General features: G+C 50.9%; 1 protein-coding gene across 4 annotated transcripts in view; it reads right to left on the bottom strand.

The window, feature by feature from the left end:
- GGTA1 (glycoprotein alpha-galactosyltransferase 1 (inactive)) overlaps positions 1-19,009 on the bottom strand; it is a 58,877-nt gene that overhangs the window by 23,549 nt on the left and 16,319 nt on the right. For 2 of the 4 annotated variants that reach the window (XM_019648254.1, XM_019648253.1), the window contains exons 1-2: positions 6,980-7,081; positions 6,488-6,602 (exon numbers count right to left, since the gene is read on the bottom strand). In XM_019648254.1, coding sequence (XP_019503799.1) covers positions 6,488-6,602; positions 6,980-6,981 — 117 coding nt within the window. In that variant the 5' untranslated portion in view covers positions 6,982-7,081. Of the gene's footprint in view, positions 1-6,487; positions 6,603-6,979; positions 7,082-19,009 lie in introns of those variants that run through there. The other 2 variants (XM_019648255.1, XM_019648256.1) reach the window with 1 other exon arrangement.

The following is a 19,009-nucleotide window of genomic DNA, read 5'->3' on the forward strand; positions in this document are numbered from 1 at the left end:
TGAGAATGACACCTGTCAGGGCTCAGGTTATTTTCTAATTCTTTTCAAAGAGGGTCTCAGACGACTTCTAGTCTTGGATCTCATATGCCATATCACCTTTGTTATACATTCAGTTATAGAAGAGAAAGGACAGGATTATCAGCCATGATACTCCAGCCCCCCTAGCTTAGAAAGTGTTTGGAAACAGAAAAGCCAGGGCTGAACTCAAGGTCATAATACAACCTCTAGCCTTCAGATGTGACTATGGTAGCTGGCGTTCCATAGACCCCGAGAAGATGGGCCTGTTGGGCAACATGTAAACCTCCGTCTCGAGCTTCCTCCCTTTGAGTACCACCTCGTGAGCTGGCACACATGGCCTCCGGCCCATAGCAATGTCACAAAATGCAACTTCATGCAACTCAGCCCCACTGTTGGAAAAACCCACTTGAAGTTTACACCAGTAGCACTAGCATTAAAGCGCCAGAAAAGTCCTGGGTTTGGGAGCAAATAGAAATACAAGAGCTGGGTTGAGACGGTGGCCACCTCTCCATGCTTCGCTCCCAGTGTGGATGGTGATCAAACACGTGGGCTTCGGAATGAGGCGGGGATGTGAGCCCCAGCTCTGACACACACAGCGCTGGGTCACCCCAAACACGTGGCTGTCCCTCGGGCCCTCACCCAAATCTCCAAAGAAGCTCTGAAAACCAAAAGCCTTTTAGTAATTCAACTGGCATCACGGCCCTGACGGACGAGAGGCTATTTCCAATCTTTATCCCACTTTTTAAACATTTAAACATTTCTTTGCATAAATATCGATGCATTTTATTATTTGGTGCTGCTGCACTGGGGGTGTTACATCATATACAATATATAATCCACACCTGAAAATTCTACATTCCGGTGTATCTGGCCCTGGGGTTTCAGGAAAAGGGACTGTGGCCCCGTAATGGATGGTATTAAATTGGTTCCCTCGTCTTTAAAAATGCGGATAAAAATGGCTGTGATGGCAAGAAATCATGTCCATAAAATACTTAGCATGGTGACTGGCACCATATAAATGTGCAAAAAATGCTCGTTCTTATTACTGATGTCCATAAAACAGGTTGTTGGGAGGACCTGGTGAGAGAGCACAGTGCCTGGTACTTAGCAAGAGCCCAAAACGTTCTTTGAGGGGAAGGAATGAGAGTTTTGGAATAAGAACAAGTGCAGATAGATGCAAATTAGGGACTCTAAAGGTTTATCCATCTGTTCCATGCTGCAGCCTGATTAAGAGATTCTCGCAAGGGGGACAAGACTTTGATTTTCTTTGGTCAAGGCAGGGAACCTGCTAGGCCACCCTGCCTGTGCTGAGGAGGTGATAACACTGCTGGAAGTGCAACCCAGGCTTTATCAACCCCACCTGATGAGAAACATGAACGGAGAAACACTCAAACGCTCACGGTGAAGAACCCTGACGCTTACATCAGGGAGGGCCCAAATCAGACACATCTCCCAGTGCCCTCTCCGAGCAAGTGTTTATGATTTTTAATTTCAGAAATTAGCATCAGAGGCCACACAGGAAGCCCATTTCTTCCTGGACTTCCTAGATCGCTTGAATCGGCTTACTTTCTGCTGGGGCCAGTCATCACCCTTGTTGAAGATGTAAAATTGGAAGCTGCCCGAATGAACCAAGATCGCATGCTTCAGCAAAGCACTAGCAATAGATGTAGACGTGCTTCCTGGAATCTGGAATCCACATCTCCAGGGAAGAAAGGGTTGGCAGGGTGGCCAATGGATCTTTTAAAACATTTTGATTTTTCTCTCTGGACAAACATGAGGCATTTGGCAACCAGTGTGGTCTAAAAGGACTTCTCGTATGCGTCTGTCTCTCAGAATTTTCAAAACTATATAATTCTGAATGTTGATAGTTGACTTCCTTAGCCACCAACTAGGGAATATGGGGGTTGCTTCTAAATGCCCCCACTTAAGGGGTAGAGCACAGAATTAGGACTGCCGAATATTGACACCCTGCCTCAGCCCTCAGAGGCCTTGGTGAGCGCCACCACATACAGTCCCAGCAAAGCCCTGGCGCCATTTCTCAGGTCCTCCTGCTACGGTGCTTGCCCTTTCTCTCTGAATCCATCCTACCTCCCACACAAGATGCTCCTGGGCCACTCCCAGATCTCAGCCCCTGCAATGGTCCCAAATGAAGCCACTCACAAGACCCCACTCCTGGAAAAGGTGCTAAAAACATGGGGGCATTTCCCAGGGCAGGGTGCTGCTGGAAAGCCTGTCAATTCTCCAAATTCCCTGCTTCGCCCTTCTCCACTCTCCGCTTCCTCCTTTTCCGCTTTAATTTCTCTGGCGTGTCAGACAGACTTTTTCCACGTGGCCCATAAATTCTTCCTTACCCATCCCCGTCCTATGACACACACATACACACACACACACCCTTCAGCCTGGGCTAAGTGGAGATATTCCTTCCGAACAGAAATCCTCTCTGGGGCTGGCCGAGTGGCACGTTGGTTAAGAGCTGGCTTGGGACACCAGCTCTGTGCATCAGGGCCCCGGTTCAGATCCCACATGAGGGCCAGTGACACTGCACCCTCTACAGCTAAGATGGTGAACAACAGCTTAACCCGGAGCTGGGATGCCGTGAGTTGCCGGTGATGGCGTAGGCTTCAGGCCTTGCTGCAGTGGGCTGCCATAAGCTACTGTGTGTGGCCAGCAGCCAGCGTGAGTGGCCAGCAGCTGCAGTGAGCGGCCATCCAGAAGCCAGCGACTGATCTGCCTGGCCCGGGAAGAGCGCAATGATAATATCAACATGGGCCAGTGAGGCGACATCCTCCACAACTAGACTGACGAACCAAAGAACAACAACTTGTCTGCTCCCCTTCCCCGATTCCCCAACACTGTTCCCCTCTCCCAATTCCCAATAAAATCTTTGGGGGGGGAAAAAATAAAATCCTCTCTGAAAGGAATCCTGGAGGACCTTGTTTTCTCCATCTTATGCCAGGGGAAAGTTGAACATCTCAGCTGAATAACAGCAGTCAGAAGCCTGGAAAAGCCATTATCTCCAAGAGCTGGAATCTGCAGGGGGAAAGCAGTGGCAGAGGAAACCAAACCTTCCCGCAGCCAAAGAATGCTCCTCTCTGCCTGTGGTTCCTCCCCCAGCCCCTGGAACCCGTCCCCTGCTCCCTGGAGCTGCCCCTGCTCACTTAAGCCTCAGTCACTTCTGGACGATTAAGATGGGGTCAAAGACTCAACAGGATACGTATCAGGTGTTGTGGGTGAAAACAGGTAAGGGCCAGGGGAGGGCGCAGGAGTGAACTGGGGATTCGAGACTTGGACAAAACGCCTAGCTTCAGTCCTCCATGCCCTCCATTGCAATGTTTGGATCTAGCATTCCAGGTAAAAACGAGGCCAGTGCTGTCTCTTGCATCAGCAATCCTAGACCTTCGGCAAGTTCTCTGACTCTCTGAGCCTGTATTTACAAATACAAAGTGGAGCTTCAAGCACCCTCCCCTAGGGGTCTTGAAAGGACAAAAGGAGGCCGTGTGTATGAACCACATTGCACTCATGGTCAGTAAATGCTCCATGAGTGAAAGCCATCAAGATGGTGGTGCTTTTTAATGCATGGGTCTGAATGCATCGTAGAGGTGCCTCAGCAACCCCCAGGGCAGCAACCCCCAGAAGGTCCAGGCAAGCCCACCCCCACCTATCCCCACTGTGACAGTCAGCTCCCCTCCCATGCCCCCAGCTCCGGGCCCAGCCGCTCACTGTGTTTGCCCCACTGCCCAAGCTGAGCCGGAAGGAAGGTGAGCACACCTGTAGGTCAGCCCCAGCGCCCACACAGAGCCGGCCTTGTAAACTGGGGTCATTCATGAGTTTCTCTGGACTTTGTGTCCCCATCCCTGAAATAAGTCCTTTGGACTTCACTTTCCATGACCGGCTTTCCTGATTGACCCAGTACGTGGATGAGAAATCAACCACAGGGCTCGAAGTCTCATTATAGGAGGGCAGTTCACTCAGCCACACGGAGGGCATCTCGCTGCAATGGCCATGTGGATTCCTTCAAGTGATGATTAAAGGATAAGATTACTGACCAACACAAGTTGAGCTCAGAGGCCAACTTACCCCGAAGCTAATAAAGCCTGGTGTCAGACCCCCTTGCAAGACTGGAGTGGGGAGTGGGTAATGCTTCTCAGAGGCTGAGTGTCCCCCTGCCTGGGGGAGTCACTCCAAGCTTAGCGCCTGGCCAGGGGCTGCAGGTGGGGCTGAGGGACTCACCCTACTACCTGCACTCCCACTGAGATCCCAGTAACAACCTGCCCCAGGTGGCCCTTGCTGAGCACCTGGGAGCCTTCCACTTTGATCTCAAGGAGAAGGAAGGCGCTGAATCAGACGCTGCTTATTCCCTGCTCAGAGGTCATGCTCACGGCCACCTCATGCCCACACCCTGCATCCCACCCCATCCAGGATCAGAGTGCTGAGTTCTCCGGTGCTCTGGCGGGAGCCACCTGAGCAAGAAACTGCCGAAAGATTTACAGATGTGGCCTCACCAACAAGTTGCAAAACTGAAAGAAACTTCCAAACTCTCAGTGATAAAAAGCAACCATTGATTAATCATGCTCAAGGCAAAACTGATTTGTCTTTCTTTTCTCTGTACTGAAAATGATACTACAAAATCTTTTTCAGGTAAAGAGGCAATCCAAGAGGATGCAGTCAAAATAGGACAGGTGCATTAGACACCCAAGTAACACTAATCATGTTCATGTTATTTTCCCATCATTTGATTATGATGTTTTCTGGATTCTGTCCTACTTGGAGTATCAGTGAGTCTTTGTTATTTGTTGAGATATCTCTTCTCATATTCTAAAGTTGTTCAAGTTGACCCTTGAACAATGCAGAAGTGAGGGGTGACGACCCCTGTGCAGTTGAAAATCTGCATATAACTTTTGACTCCCCAAGTCTTAACTACTCATAGCCTACTGTCGATGGAAGCCTCACTGATAACATAAACAGCCGATATTTGTACATGCATTATATACTGTATTCTTACAATAAAGTAAGCTAGAGAAAAGAAAACATTATTAAGAAAATCATAAGGGAGAAAAATACATTTATAGTATTTCATTGGGAAAAATTGGTGTATAAGTGGACCCGCACAGTTCAGACCCATCCTGTTCAAGGGTCAACTGTATCCACTTCCATGCCTAACATTGAATTTGCAACTTTGCATTCTTTTTCTCAAGAGGGCCCTGTAAGCCTTGACTGTTGCCCGCTGAAGCAGGCCAGGCCCTGGGCTAAACACTGTACCAGCAGGCTCTCCGGTGAAGCCTCTCAGTGACCCTGTGAAGTCACTCTAGAATTATCCTTAGTTTACAGGTGTGAGGTGAAGTAACTTGCGCCAGGTCACACAGCATCAAGTGGTGGGGCCGGGATTCAGGTCAGGGTGTCAGCCTCCCGCGGCGCCCTTTTCACCACTCTGTTCTCAGTAAACACGAGGGTGCGCAGGGACTAATCACGCAGGTCTTTGGCGCCTCTGCCATTCCCAGGTCCTTCCTGTGTGCCTGGTGTGGATTTTCCCCACTCCCTACACCTTGCTCATCCCTCATCGTGGTCAGTGTGGTGGCTTTTCAGTTGAGGAAACTTAGCTTTAGTGGAGGCTGAGATCACAGACAGGACTCGCCCAGGGGTGTGTGTGTGTGCCAATTTGAAAAGCAGACCCTAGGCCTCCCAGGCCCAGCCCCCTGGCATGGGGACGGTGTTGGGGGAGAGGAGGAGAGTGCTGCTTTACCCTTGCACCTCTCTAAATTGGTGGGCATTACAGGGAAATGCTGCCCATTGGAAGAAACGTGGTACAATTCATGGGGGAGGGGGGGGAACAGTGCATGGAAGGCTGTTTCCAGTTATGTGTTTCATTATGAGGGTCAGGTAAACACAGACAGGAAACTAAGAGACAAGTCTCAGACTAAATACAGGGCTCACGGTCGCTCTAGCCATCTCAAACGGAACAACCTGTTCACTGAGGTACATCTTTGTCGTGCCTTTTCTGGAATCCCTTTCAGGAAATCTGAAGCCTGGATCCAGCCAGCTTTTCCTTGCTGCCTGGCCCAGACATCATTATGCAAGGGTTTTTCCAGGGGAAATAAGGAAAAGTAAACAAACGCAGGGCCTCCTCTGCACCCACCCGCAACGCAGCCACCCAGGCACCCAGACTCACCCTCTTGCTCCTGCACTGTGCCTCTGAACCCTGTAGAGAAAACTCCATGCCCAGGGCAGCACAATACAGCAGAACTTACAGTCGAGCCTCTAAGCCAGCATCCACCCCACCAGCTCCCACCTCCAGAGCGCTTGCCGTGGGGAGAAGGACTTGGTCTTCCTACAGAAATACTAAGGGGGACCAGTGAGAGGCTAGGGGGAGGGCGAGGGGCCACCCCCAGCTGGTTCCATGCTGCAGCCTGCTCGCAATTCCCCCCAGTGACCCCGACAAGGCAGAAGTAAATCATTTCAACATTTCACATACCTCATCGTCTGCTTCTCTCCCCTCAGAGTAAAAGGCAAAACAACAAAGTTCTATTGAGCTTCGTTCTGCAGAGGAGGCAGGGTTGGGAGGCAGGGAAGGTGCTGTGGTCCAACTCCTGTCAAAAGAATAAACAGCTGTTTCAGGACAAGGGGGGCAGACAAATCCCACAGCTGCCACAGACTTTGTTTCTTGCTGGCCCCGGGAAACGGGCTGTTTATCAGGCCTGTTGACTCAGAGCTGCATGCCAAGGCACAGACATGTCTCCCTGGGCCCATGAGCAGCCTTGGCCTCCTTCACCAAGGGAAACTACAGGTCCAAACTCGGCCTGCTGTTGGAGGAGGGAAGGCCACCACCCCTGAGAGGGACACACAGGCTGCCTACATCACCCATTCCTTGGCAAATACAGGAACTCTTCTGAACCCAAACAACCCCCAGTGACTACTAGCAGGACCAGCCAACGGAGAAGTGAAAAAAAGAAAAAATATTTTTTACATGCAGAGGGGTGGGTGAAAGACAGAGTCCCCTCAAGGCTCCCGTTGAAACGCTGCCTAAACGGTCCTCGGAGTAAAGCCTGTCCTCTACATCCTTTAGGCGATGGAAGTTGTTTTGTTTGAACGCTATTTTTATAGAATGTTATGAGATCTCCCGCATTGCAAACCAAGCTATAAGAACTTTAAAAGGTCATAAGGCCCAACCCCTCTCTCTGGCTGAATAATGCTTAACCCTTCCCACACCCACCTCCTGCTCCCAAAATAGAATTTTCCAGCTGGAAGGGACCTCAGAACCCTGCATTTTCAAACATCGAAAACAGCTAAAAGTTTTTCAAATAACACATGAAGTCATCCTCAGAACTCCATGATGTGAACCAGAGGACACGCAGTGCTTTGGCTGAAGCAGAGAAACAAAGCTCGAAGCCCCCCTACCCAAGCCTTCCCAAGACACCTCCCAGGAGGACAGTCTGGAAACCCCAGACTAAGGGGAGGGAACCAAAATCCGCCAGAAAGGAGCCAAGGATTGCTCCCCACCCTTAAGTGATGCCTAACCCAGCCTTTTCCTCCAGCTCTCCAAAGGAAACTTCACAGCCCCCTCCTCTGGGGGGCGTGAGCTAGTTGACTGCAATCCTTAGGGTCTAGAAGTTCTTCCTAGCAACTTGCTTAAATCCTTCCTGCTGGTATCTACCAAAGCTGAATAAATGCACACCTTACGACCAAGTCATTCCACTCCAGGTGTGTACCCCTCAAACAAACACACACACAAGCTCACCAAGAGACATGGCATGTCACAGGACACGGAGAACTGGAAACGACCCCAGGCCTCTCATCAGAACAGACCCACTGGGATCTAGCGTGGGATTCTGTACACAGCAATGAGAATGAACCAACCACAGCTACGAACATCTACAGGCGGAATCTCACACACACAGCACTGAGTGACAAAAAGCCCTGGACAACTCCATTTGTTTCAAGTTTAAAAATAGGCAAACCCCATCTGAGGTGCTAGCAGTCAGGATAGGGGTGGGTGAGAATGGGAGGGGGGCCAGGGGCGCTGGGGGTTGGACATGTTGTTTCATGGGCTGGGTAGTGGTTACACAGGTGTGTCCCCGTGGTGAAAACACATCACAAATGTGCCTTTTCTGTGTGTATGTTGAGAACAAAAATGAACAGGAACCTTCCTGCTGGAAGTTGTCTTCTCGCGGGCATTCTGTCTTCCCCTGACACTGGCTCGAGGGCCACGGGGCCATGCACACACACCGCCTTTTCCTTGCCTTGGTTCCCTGCCCCAATACCAAGCACCTCACTAGGGGTTCATGGAACACCTGTTGCATCAAACGCTCCAGAAATCTTTACCTATGGCCAACGGGGAGGGGAGAGGTAACAGTTTGAAGGCTAAGGAGCTGGGCTAAGATAAACGGGTCCTTTTGCCAAGCAAGCACCGATCACGGGCAACGTGGGGCTCCCACTTCCAAGTTTACAAAGCAGCCTCTCTGTAACCTTAGTGATCCTCAGTCATTCACAGGTGGTCAGGGGACAGAGGAGGCTCTGGAAGCCTCAGTGACTTGCTCAAAGTCGCCAGCCAGTGGGTCCTGTGCTGCTCTGCCTCCCTAGCTGCTTCCAGGGGACACTCTACAGGTCAGTGGAATTTGAGGCTCCAGGCTGGTTAACCACAGCTCACCAGAGCGTGCAAACCTGGAGTGCAGAAAATTCAACTCCTACAGTATCCAGCATGATCTTATTCCTTCCCTGACACAGCTCTCATGCTCAGACTCTCCCAACAAAGGAACACACACACACACACACACACACACACACACACACACACACACACACACACACACACACACACACACACACACGGCCATTCCTTAACTGAGCGGCAGAGAACCTAGTCAATGAGCCTCGGGCCAAGGAGCTCTGCTCAGCAAAGGAGGCGGAGGCGGCCCAGGTATGAGCTTGGCAAGGCGCCTGGTCAAACTGACTAATCTTATCATTCCATGGTCATTAAGGCTCCTTCCAGTCCTAATAGTCCTTGGGTCTATCAGACAGCAGCCAGCACTCAGTACCCGTCACCCCAGTCGGAGGATTGCAGGGTCTGGCAGTTGCAGCCGCCCTGGCTTTGCATCCCAGACCACTTCCTAGGGGGAGAAACGAAGGTCAGGATCCCCACCCTGCTTGCCTCTGCGAGGGTGTGAGGATGAAGTGTGGTTGAGAAACGACCCTACAGACAAACACAGGCTGTCAGTATTTAATCCACTGATAGATACGTTTCAGGCCGTCACAAAAGATGTGCTTGCCAATGGTTGCGTGTGATAGGGCAGTTTGGTTGGCTTCCTCCTCTATGTCAGGGAGGATGTTTCATCCCCGTGTCTCAAGGTGAATGAGGGGCTGTAGAGTATGGTGGTTACAAGCATACACTCTGGGGCCAGGCTGGCTGGGTTTGAGTGTTGGCTCTGCCCCTTATGCTGTGCCATCCTGGGCAACTTGCTTAACTTTTCGGTGCCTCCATTTCTACATCTGTAGCCAGGCGCCAGATTACAGTGGGTCAAGGAATGAACCAAAGGTGAGGAAGTGATGTCAGTAAGTGTAAGGGCCTCTTGCTTTCCATCACAGGAAGGGACGGAGAGAGGGCGCCAGCTAGAGGCGCCCTGGCCAAAACGGGACATTAACTCCGAAGCACACTGCTGAGAGTGGGGACACCTTGATGAGACAGAGCCAAGGGGAGAAAGGCTTTGGGGATTCAGAGGAGGGAGAGGACAGGAGGATGGAGGGGTGCCCCTAAGACAGGCACAAGGTGTTCCCCAAAAGGGAAGGAGACAGGCTGGATGGGTTAGTGATAAGTTTGGGAGACAAAGTGGGAAGTTGACAAGTTCCAATCCAGAGAAGCTGAAGCGTGGAGGACAAAGTGGGTGGGGTGTGTGGGTGGCAGAGAAGCTGGGGTGGGGGTGGGGGGCGTGCAGAACCCTCTGTCACCAGGAGCTTTGAATCTGCACCACGCAGAAGACTCTGCCTTTCATCCTGAAGGTACTGGGGAATCCTTCAGACATTAGGCCAAGGGAATCCATGACATGTTTTTTAGAAGAATTACACGGCTGCAGGGTGAGCGTGGGTGGGAGAAGGAAAGTCTCCAGCAGGGAGACCAGCCGGGAGGCTGCTGGCCCATGTCCAGGTGAAAAAGTGGGGAGACCTGACCCCATGGGCTGAGCTGGAAGGCAAGGCAGCAGCCATTTGAGAGGAATGAAGGAAGGGACATCCTGAGACCCTGGGTTACGGGAAATCAATTCTCGTTCAAACGTGGCTTAAATGTCACCTTCTTTGTGAGATCTTCCCGGATTTAAAATGACTTTCTGTTTGCAGTGCATTTACAATATTTACCTTTTAAATTTCTTTCTTCCTCTACCAGAATGTCAATGCTACAGGCAAACACTTTTGAATGTTTTCTACCACGTGGAAGTGCCTAATACAGCACCTGGCACTCATACATCTTTGTAGGCTAAACGCATGACTAGCTCAGTGCTTTGCACCTACGCGTCCTATAACTGTTAACTATTTTTTAAATGGATGGCAATTATACCATCAACAATAATAGGGAGTGATGGGATGAAGGCAGGAGACAGACGCGAGTCTAGTCCAGTGCTACCTGCTGTGTGGATTGTGAATGACCAGGGGCGTCAGCATCACCTGGGAGCAAGTTAGAAACACAGAGCATCAGACCCACCCAGGCCGAACCATCGGATGCCCAGGGCAGACCCAGAAATCTGGGTCTGCTGAGGTCTCCAGGTGGTTCTGATGCTTCCTCAAGTTTGCAAAGCTCTGCTCTGGGCTGGTTCCCAGGTTTCTGGTTGAAGTAGGTGAGTGGATGGTCTTGCTGTTGACTAGAAAATGGAGTGGAGAGAGCTGGTGAGTTCCTTTCTAGAGGCATTGAGTTGGAAGAACCTGCTGGAACCAACTCAGCAATGGCGGCCTAGAGAGAAAGCCCGAGTGGAGCCCAATTCGGGAGTTGCGAGCGTCAAGGCAAGAACGGGCAGGTCTGATGTGTGCTGATTGAGAGCAGGGTGTGGTGTCCTTAACGGGCACCACCCCGAAATCTGAGTGAAGGAGGCAGGGGAGAGAGGCAGGAGAACCAGAAACAGAAAGGGAAGGAAGCAAAAGCTACACTTGAAGTCCAGTCTAGGTTCTCCGCTCGCCTCCACCGGCAGCACTGTCTCTCATCTGACCACCTCTGGCCCCTCCTGCCTCTGGGAGAGAGAAGGAGGCCCGGACATGTGCCTGGGCAAGAGGGCAGCTGTCTGAGAACCCCAAGGAGTGCCAGGCAAACAGAGATGTAGCCACACAGAGATTCTGTTCCCAGCTCTGCCACCAACTCCAGGCAGCCCCCTGCTGAGCCTGGTTGATCCCCACCCCTGCCCCCTCTGCTGGATGGAAAGGCTGGGTGAGTATCTCTTATTCTGCACTGTATCCCAGTTCTGGGGTTCACAGCAGCCCACAGGCCCAGCCACAGACTCTGGGCCAAGAGCCCCTGCATAGGAGCAGTCGGTGCTTTCAGAGCTGTAGGCATATGTGGTGAGGCTGTGCAGAGCAGCGAATAGAGGAGATGAGCCTTTGGTGGAGGGAGGGCACTCTGGGTAGGCGGCCCCCAGCCAAAAGGTGTGCCAATCCAAGGCTTATCTGGCTCCTCAGAACTGCTAAGAGTCAAGCTCTGAAGCTTTCTCCTCCCTCAGCCAAAGCGAGGGGCCCTGGAGCCAGCTGGGGCATTTCACATGGAGAGAAGTTCAAGTTTCGGGCTGTTTCCTGTCCTCCCTCCCAGAGGTAGACACCTGCTCTCAAGGCGCTAGCTCCCAGTCCCAGCCTTGTTGTCCCCATGTGCTCCCCTGGCTGGCCGATGACACCATCTTCTAGGTGACATGAGAGGAATAAACAAGTCCCCCTCATCCACAGGGGTTCAAGTCCCTCAGGCTTTTATAGAGTTGCCAGTCTCAACTCTCCCCCCCCGTCCCGCCAGCTGCTCCCTCCCAAAGGTGACTGACCCATTTACAGCGTCCATGCCGGGCCGCCTCTGCTTGAAGCCTTCTCGGGATGAGGGACTCACCACCTTCCTTGGCCCTCTGTTTTACCTGTGGACTACCCTGATTGTGAAACCCACCTTTTCAGCGTCGAGCTGAGCTCTGCTTCCCAGAACGTTATTAATAATAATAAAATTGGTTACCATTCATTGACATACGTCATCTCATTCAACCCTTACTGTAATCGGTGGTGATTCTCTCCATTTCCCAGACAGGGCCACCGAGGCTTAGGGGTTAAGTAACATAGACAAGATCACAGAGCCGATAAGCTCCACCTGTCCCTGCAGCTTTGCTTTTCCCATTGAACCTCACGGCTCCTCAGAGGTAGGGCCCCATGCCTCTTTCCCCTCCAACCAAACGCCGTGTTCCCTGGCACACCTCAGGCCAGCCAAGCCCACCAGCATTTACTCCATCAATAAACATCCGGAGGGCATTTACTCAGCACCTGGATGGGGCGGAGACTGGGACAGGCACAGAAAGGCATCAGCCCCACTCCCTGTACTTTTCAAGTCCAAGTTGGGTGAGAGGGGCATGTGTGCCCATGGATGCCAAATGCTGTCTACAGGCCTCCACTACTGCCATCGCGCTCCCAGCCTGGGCTTGGCACACAGCTGGGGTGGCACAGGCATCCCCTGGCGGAGGTCACTGCTCCTCTCCACCTCGGGCTCCCATCTCCTGTTCTTTTGTTTTACCAGCCTCCTAATAATTTTGTTGTCTTTGCCTTTTCACAGCAACCCCTCGTTGGTGTAGGGAGTTTCTCCCACTTTCCAGATATGGGAAACGGAGCTCTGGGGAGGCCCTATAAAATCAGGGTGACCATACCAACTGCTTTCCCCAGGACAGCTCTACCTGCCACGGGTCAGTTCACAGGTCAATGCTTTACTGCCTCCTTTCAGTCCCAAAGGTGTGTGCCCACATGGAGGATGACTCTTGGGGTCCTTTGTAAGAACAGTTCAATAAAATAATGAAGTCGGCTTCAGGGTCCCTTCAGGATTCTAGGATTCAGGGTTTGTGTTTACTACCTACTGATCCCTTAGGCACCCCTCTCCAGCATCCGGAGTCTTTCCTGGGCTGCTCAGAGGTCCCGCAAGCCCAGGCCCTTCGGATGCATTGTCCTCCCCCTCCCCTTTAGTGCCTGTGATGGGGTGTCAGTGCACCCTGCTCCCCTGTGCAGGCCCGGAGGTATTCAAAGTCTAAGAATTCACTGGAAAATCCTGAGGTTACTTTGTCTTGGGTTTCTTTTTTCCCCCTCCACTATATTCTGCTTGTAATAAGTTGACTTGAACATAACAGGCCTTCCAAGAATTAATTTCTAATGAAGCTGTTCCATGCATCCTAGCCGTAAGCTCAAAACAAAACAACTTTTTGAGTTCACGATGCTGATAGAGTTTCCCCTACCTGTTCTTGGAATGAGACAGGCCTGGGTTCAAGTCCTAGCCCCCCTACTTTCTGGCTGTGTGACTCTAGATGAATTACTTCTTACTCTCTGAGCCTCAACTTATTCATCTGTGAAACAGGGATAATTATTCCTTACTCTTTGAGTTGTTGAAAGAATGGCCAATAACATCTGTAAAGTTTCTGGTACCTAGTAAGTACTTAGGAGAAGGCCACTTGGTATTATCACCGGTGCCTAAGAGACAAACACTGTCTCCGCCTCATCACAGGGCAAAAGGCAAGTCTAGCATAGAGACAGATTAGAGCCTGCATTTGAGTGAGACAGGCCTGGGCGTGGATGAAATGCATGACCTTGGGAAAGTCACTTGAGCCTTCTGGGCTGTGTGAAATGAGACTAATAATGCCTCTCTCTCAGACCATCATAAATGAGATGGTCACATAAAGTACTTGGCGTAGGGCCTGATACTGGAGCAAGTGCCCCGTAAACGGTAGCTACTTAATTCCCAGTAATGATTTTTCCAGAACGCTCCACCTCACAGGCTCTGGCACCACCTGCTCTCTATCCCCAAAGAATCCACTATGTTCCTGTGTCCTAAAAACAACAGCCCTTCCTCCCGCCCACAGGAGGCGCGTCCACAGCCCGTGAGGCAGGATGGGCGCTGCTCTCACTGTGTGCAGAGGGGTCTGGGGACTTGCCCCAGGTGACTTAGTTGGGACTGCAGCCAAGAATTTCTCCAACCTCCTCCTGTCCCACAGGAAGTCTGATTCAAAGATGAAGGGAATTACGAGTTCATTTGTTTATTCATTCATTAAACCCATGTTTATTTAGTGCCCACATTGGAACCCACCGTGTGCCAGGCACTGTTTAGACTGCCAGGTCTACAAAGATTAGCCAATATGGCCCTCCAGTGGGAAGCTGAGCCCAGGATCCAACAATCACGCCACCCAATGCATTCTGCAACTGAGGTGAATGTCCTGTCATAACAATGACAAAGGACCCCCTCACATTCAGGCACTCCCTTACTCTGAGCTTACACCTTGCCCAGGTGGCTGGAAGAACACCCTCGCTATCCAGGTCACTCTCCTAGCAAGCATGTCCCTCGCCTTCTGAGCGGCTTCATTTTACAGATGAGAAAACTGAGGCACCAAGAAAGGGAAATGGCCTATCTAGGCCCCTCGGCAATGACATGAGGAGGCCGGGGCTGATACCCAGGTGGCTGACATCTCTCCAGGACAAGTTGCCTCTTAACCACAACACAGGAAATTGATGAGCTCTGGGAAGGGGCTGGGTGCAGTCAACGGTCTTCTTCCTGAGGTTCCTTATCTGGGTCCCCCTGAGAAAACCCCAGAAGCCTCTGCCAGGGGACGGCCACATTACTTCTCTTCCCCACCCTCACAGCTCTTGAATGATTTGGTGGATGCCACGGTGGGCTTTCTGACGACATCATGTGTGCACTGAAGTGAAACATTCAATTCAGAAAGAACATCCCTCACTCAAGCATAAACATAAAATAGTTCAGAAATGCAGTAAAACACCTAAATACGCGTCCCACTTAGGACACACCACGCGGGTCTGTTATGAAGCATGTGGTGTGGAAACCCTGATTGGACCCCATTGACTCGGTCTCCCTCATGTGGTTAGCACCTCTAGAGCTCTCAGCAGGTATCACCTGCCCTCTTCATGGCTACTGTATTCTCTGAGATGTTGGCAGCTACGGGGGCCTTTCTGTTCCTCTGGTTAGCACATGGGGCTGAGAGGTGGCTTTGGGGGTCTTCCTCTCTGGGGGTGGTTTCTTGGAACTCACAATGAAAAGCCTATATATATAGGCTGTTCTGTCTGTGCGACTCAGGCTGGTTGCCGCAGCACCTTGCTGAGTGGATGGTACCATGGTAGGCACAGAAAAGCCTATCCCACCTGGGGTCATTAATGCTGTTCTCCCAAACATTTCCAGGTCTCCACATTCATGGGAGGATTTCATTTCCTGCTCCCCTTATGGTTGGTAGGGCTTTGTGATTAGTCTGACCAATACAAGCCCAAGCATCTCATTGCTAGTACAAGACCCTCCAGGGCTCTCTTTCTCTGTGGCATGGAACACATTCAAGAAGGTGACTGCTCCATCAGCCTGGCTCCTGGAACAAGGAGCACAGCCCCCAGCTGACCCAAAATGCTCACATTAATTAGAGTAAGAGATACATCTTTGTGGGTTTGGCCCCTAAGATCTAGGGATTGTTTGTTACTGCAGCATAACTTACTCCATCCTGACCGATACACTACCCATCTCACAGAGTCGGATAGTCTCTAGATATCAAGTCTACCCTCTTCTCTTTAAAACCGTTACCCCCACCCCTACCATCATGAGATCCCTGCGTGAATAACAGATAGTGAAGTGGAGGCCAGAACATTTGTCTAATATCCTGTAGAAACTTTTCCTCTGTAAGTCCCAAAGATGGGTGAACACTCAGGGAAATCTGAAAGGAGTAAGAAGGAGGTTCAGAGTGTTCTTCTCTACAGCCTCCCTTTCCTGTGAACTAGGAAGCGAGGTCATTTGATCAGAGCACGTGGGGCTCGCAGCTTGAGAACCACCCAGGTTAGGAGCAGATGTCATGAGCACTGAGAGAGGACACTGACCAGGCATGAGGACACAGGGTGCCAGGCAGCACTGTGACCCTGCTGGGGTCGTAACTGAACCAGCCCCATGGTCCCATTCACCAGCCCAGGGACAGTGGCAGAGATGGCAACTTACTGGATTCATCTGACTGGTGAGGGGGTTGGGCCAGAAAGTCAAGGATAGGGGTGTGGTTAAACGCAATGATTTAATTGGCTGATGGGAGGCAAAGGAGGCAGAGCTCACAGCATCCCTGTAAAGTGGATTCTATTACCCACATTTTACAGTGAAGGAAGCTGAGGCTCAGGGAGACGATATCTTTTGCCTGCGCTCAGGAAACGATGGTAAGAACCAGAACAAATCCAAGTCTGGCTGGCACCAAAGCTTAGCCGCTGCGTGGTACGCTTCCAGCCAGTAAACATTTCACTCCCTGACTCTACATCCGGCTTCTCTCCTGCACCTTCGATTACTGACATGTATATCTTATCTCCCCTTCCAGACTGTGAACTCCTGGAGAGCAGAAGTCTGTACCTTATATAATAATCATAGTAGTAGCAGCAGCAGCAAATGCTACTATTTATTGAATGCTTACAACAAACCAGCCCTGTTCACGCACTTGACAGTCATTATTCAGCTCTCGCTACACTCTGTGTGGTAGGTACCGAAATCATCCCCACTTCACAGACGAGGAAGCACCTCAGTTTGAGCTGAAATTCAGCTCCTAATATTAATACTTTAATAATGATAGTTCAATACGACTCATTTCCTCTGTAATCCTATTTATTTTATTCTTTCCTTCGAAACATGTTTTTCCTGAGAAACATTCTGTCTGTCTGTAGGCTTCCTCAGGTGCCAAAAGAGTCCATGGCATGACAAAGATGAGGAACACCTGTGGAGGCAGGTGCCAGGGTTCCAGAGGCAGGATTCTGTCTCCCGTCTATGCCACAAAACCAAGAGTTCCGGGCTGGTACAGCGTGAGGGACGCTATCCCATCTTTGCAAGGGCGGGGAGTGATTAATAGCTACTTTAGCCCATCCACGCATCATAAATACATAAATACTTTGATTTCAGCAGTGTGGGCCCATGCATAACATTTGTCATAATACACAAGTCACTTGTTTCCCTAGTTAAAAAACAATTTTTAGCCTCCAGTGTGCTAATTATAAAAGCATCAGTTGTTGATCACAAATTGGGATAAGAGGAGGGCTCGCAGCAGCTGCCTCTGGATATGCTGCTGGCTAGCCCCCGCTCCAGACTCTTCATCCTTGAGAGCAGGCTGGCTGACCACCCCCACCCACCATAGACTGGCTTTCTTAGCATCTGCACACTGGCTCCATCCAGGGAATGCTCACACAGTATGCCCTACTGCAAATGCTGAAGTTTTATCAGGTAAATTCCAGGCATCCAAACAGATGCACGGAATCCTCAACCAGGCAGAGTCCTCTGGATGTCAGACAACCTGGCCTATTGCAGGGCTCAGGGATAAAATAGCCGAGACCAGTGCTCCCTGCCAAGACCAGACATCTGCCCTCCTTGCCAGCTGGCCAGTGCCAAGGACTGAGCCTCAGGACACCCAGGTGCCGGTCTTGGCACTGCCTCCAAGGGCTGCATGACGTTCTGTAAGTTGTTCACTATCTGAGCCTCGGCTTTCTTATCCTCCAAATATGAGGCTGTTCTAGATCCAAGTCCAGTCACTGAACAGCCACAGAGCGCCCACTGTGTGCCTGGCACCGTGGGGAGACTGCAGAGGCTAAAGAAGCTCTCTAAGGGGCTAACATTCTAGTTGGGGAGCCTGGCCTGGAAGCAATCAACTCTTACACACAACAGAAAGAAAGAAGTGTGAGTAGAGATGGAAACCCCATGTTGTCCTGGGGCCACAAAGGAGGGAGTCAGCCAGCCCTCCAAGGGCTGTGCAGCCAGGCTTCAAAGAAGAAGAATGGGGCCTTAGGGTGAGTAGGAGTCCCATGGGTGGGGAAGGAAGAACATTCCAGGGTCAAAGATCAAGCACCTGCAAACATAGGGAGCTGGACTGGCAAGCAACCCATAGAGCCCAGCGTGGACTGTGGAGCTGAGGGCTCCAGTCCTGATGTCTCCTCACATCCACTGTTTTGGAGTTCAGAAGGAAGAATCCTAGGAATATGTATGTTTAACAAGCTCCCTAAGCGATTAAGACCTGCAGACAGTAGGTGCGTTGTGTTGAGGAAAAAAGTGAAATGAATGAATACAAAAATGAACTTGACCTCAGGCAAATCCCTTCCTCTTTCAAGATGTCTACCCTTCTTTAAAGTAAAGGGGCTGGATCAGCTTGGGGTTTTCAAACTGTGTTCCAGAGAACCCCAGAATCTCCCTGAAGTCCCTTAGAGCAGAGACGGGAAGGTCAAGAGTTTCTGAGCCCCAGTCCATCCTTCTTTAGATCTTCTCTCCTTTCATCTGCTTGTTGCTTGTACTGTGCTTCCATCTGCTATTTTATTTGTAGTAAAGTTTCCTTGGCTACAAAGAACTTTTAAAACCACTGACTTGGATGACCCCCAAAGAATCCCTAAGGAGAAATTTTCTTTTCTTTTTAAAGATTTTTATTGGGGAATTGGGGGAAGGGGAACAGACAAGTTGTTGTCGTTTTGTTCTTCAGTCTAGTTGTGGAGAACGTTGCTTCCCTGGCCCAAGTTGGCACCATCATTGCACTCTTCCCGGGTGAGGCAGATCAGTCTCCAGCTTCTGGACGGCCGCTCACAGCGGCTTCTGGCCACTCATGCTGGCTGCTAGCTACACACGGTAGCCCATGGCAACCCACTGTAGCAAGGGCTGCAGCCTACACCATCGCAGGCGACTCACGGCAGCCTAGCTCCAGGTTGAGCTGTTGTTCAGCATCTTAGCTGTGGAGGGCAGTGTCACTGACCCTCATATGTGGGATCCGAAACCAGGGCCCTCTGGCGTCCCAAGCCAGCTCTTAACCAACGCGCCACT

Source organism: Hipposideros armiger, unplaced genomic scaffold (genome assembly GCF_001890085.2).
Source record: "Hipposideros armiger isolate ML-2016 unplaced genomic scaffold, ASM189008v1 scaffold_123, whole genome shotgun sequence".
NCBI lineage: Eukaryota > Metazoa > Chordata > Mammalia > Chiroptera > Hipposideridae > Hipposideros > Hipposideros armiger.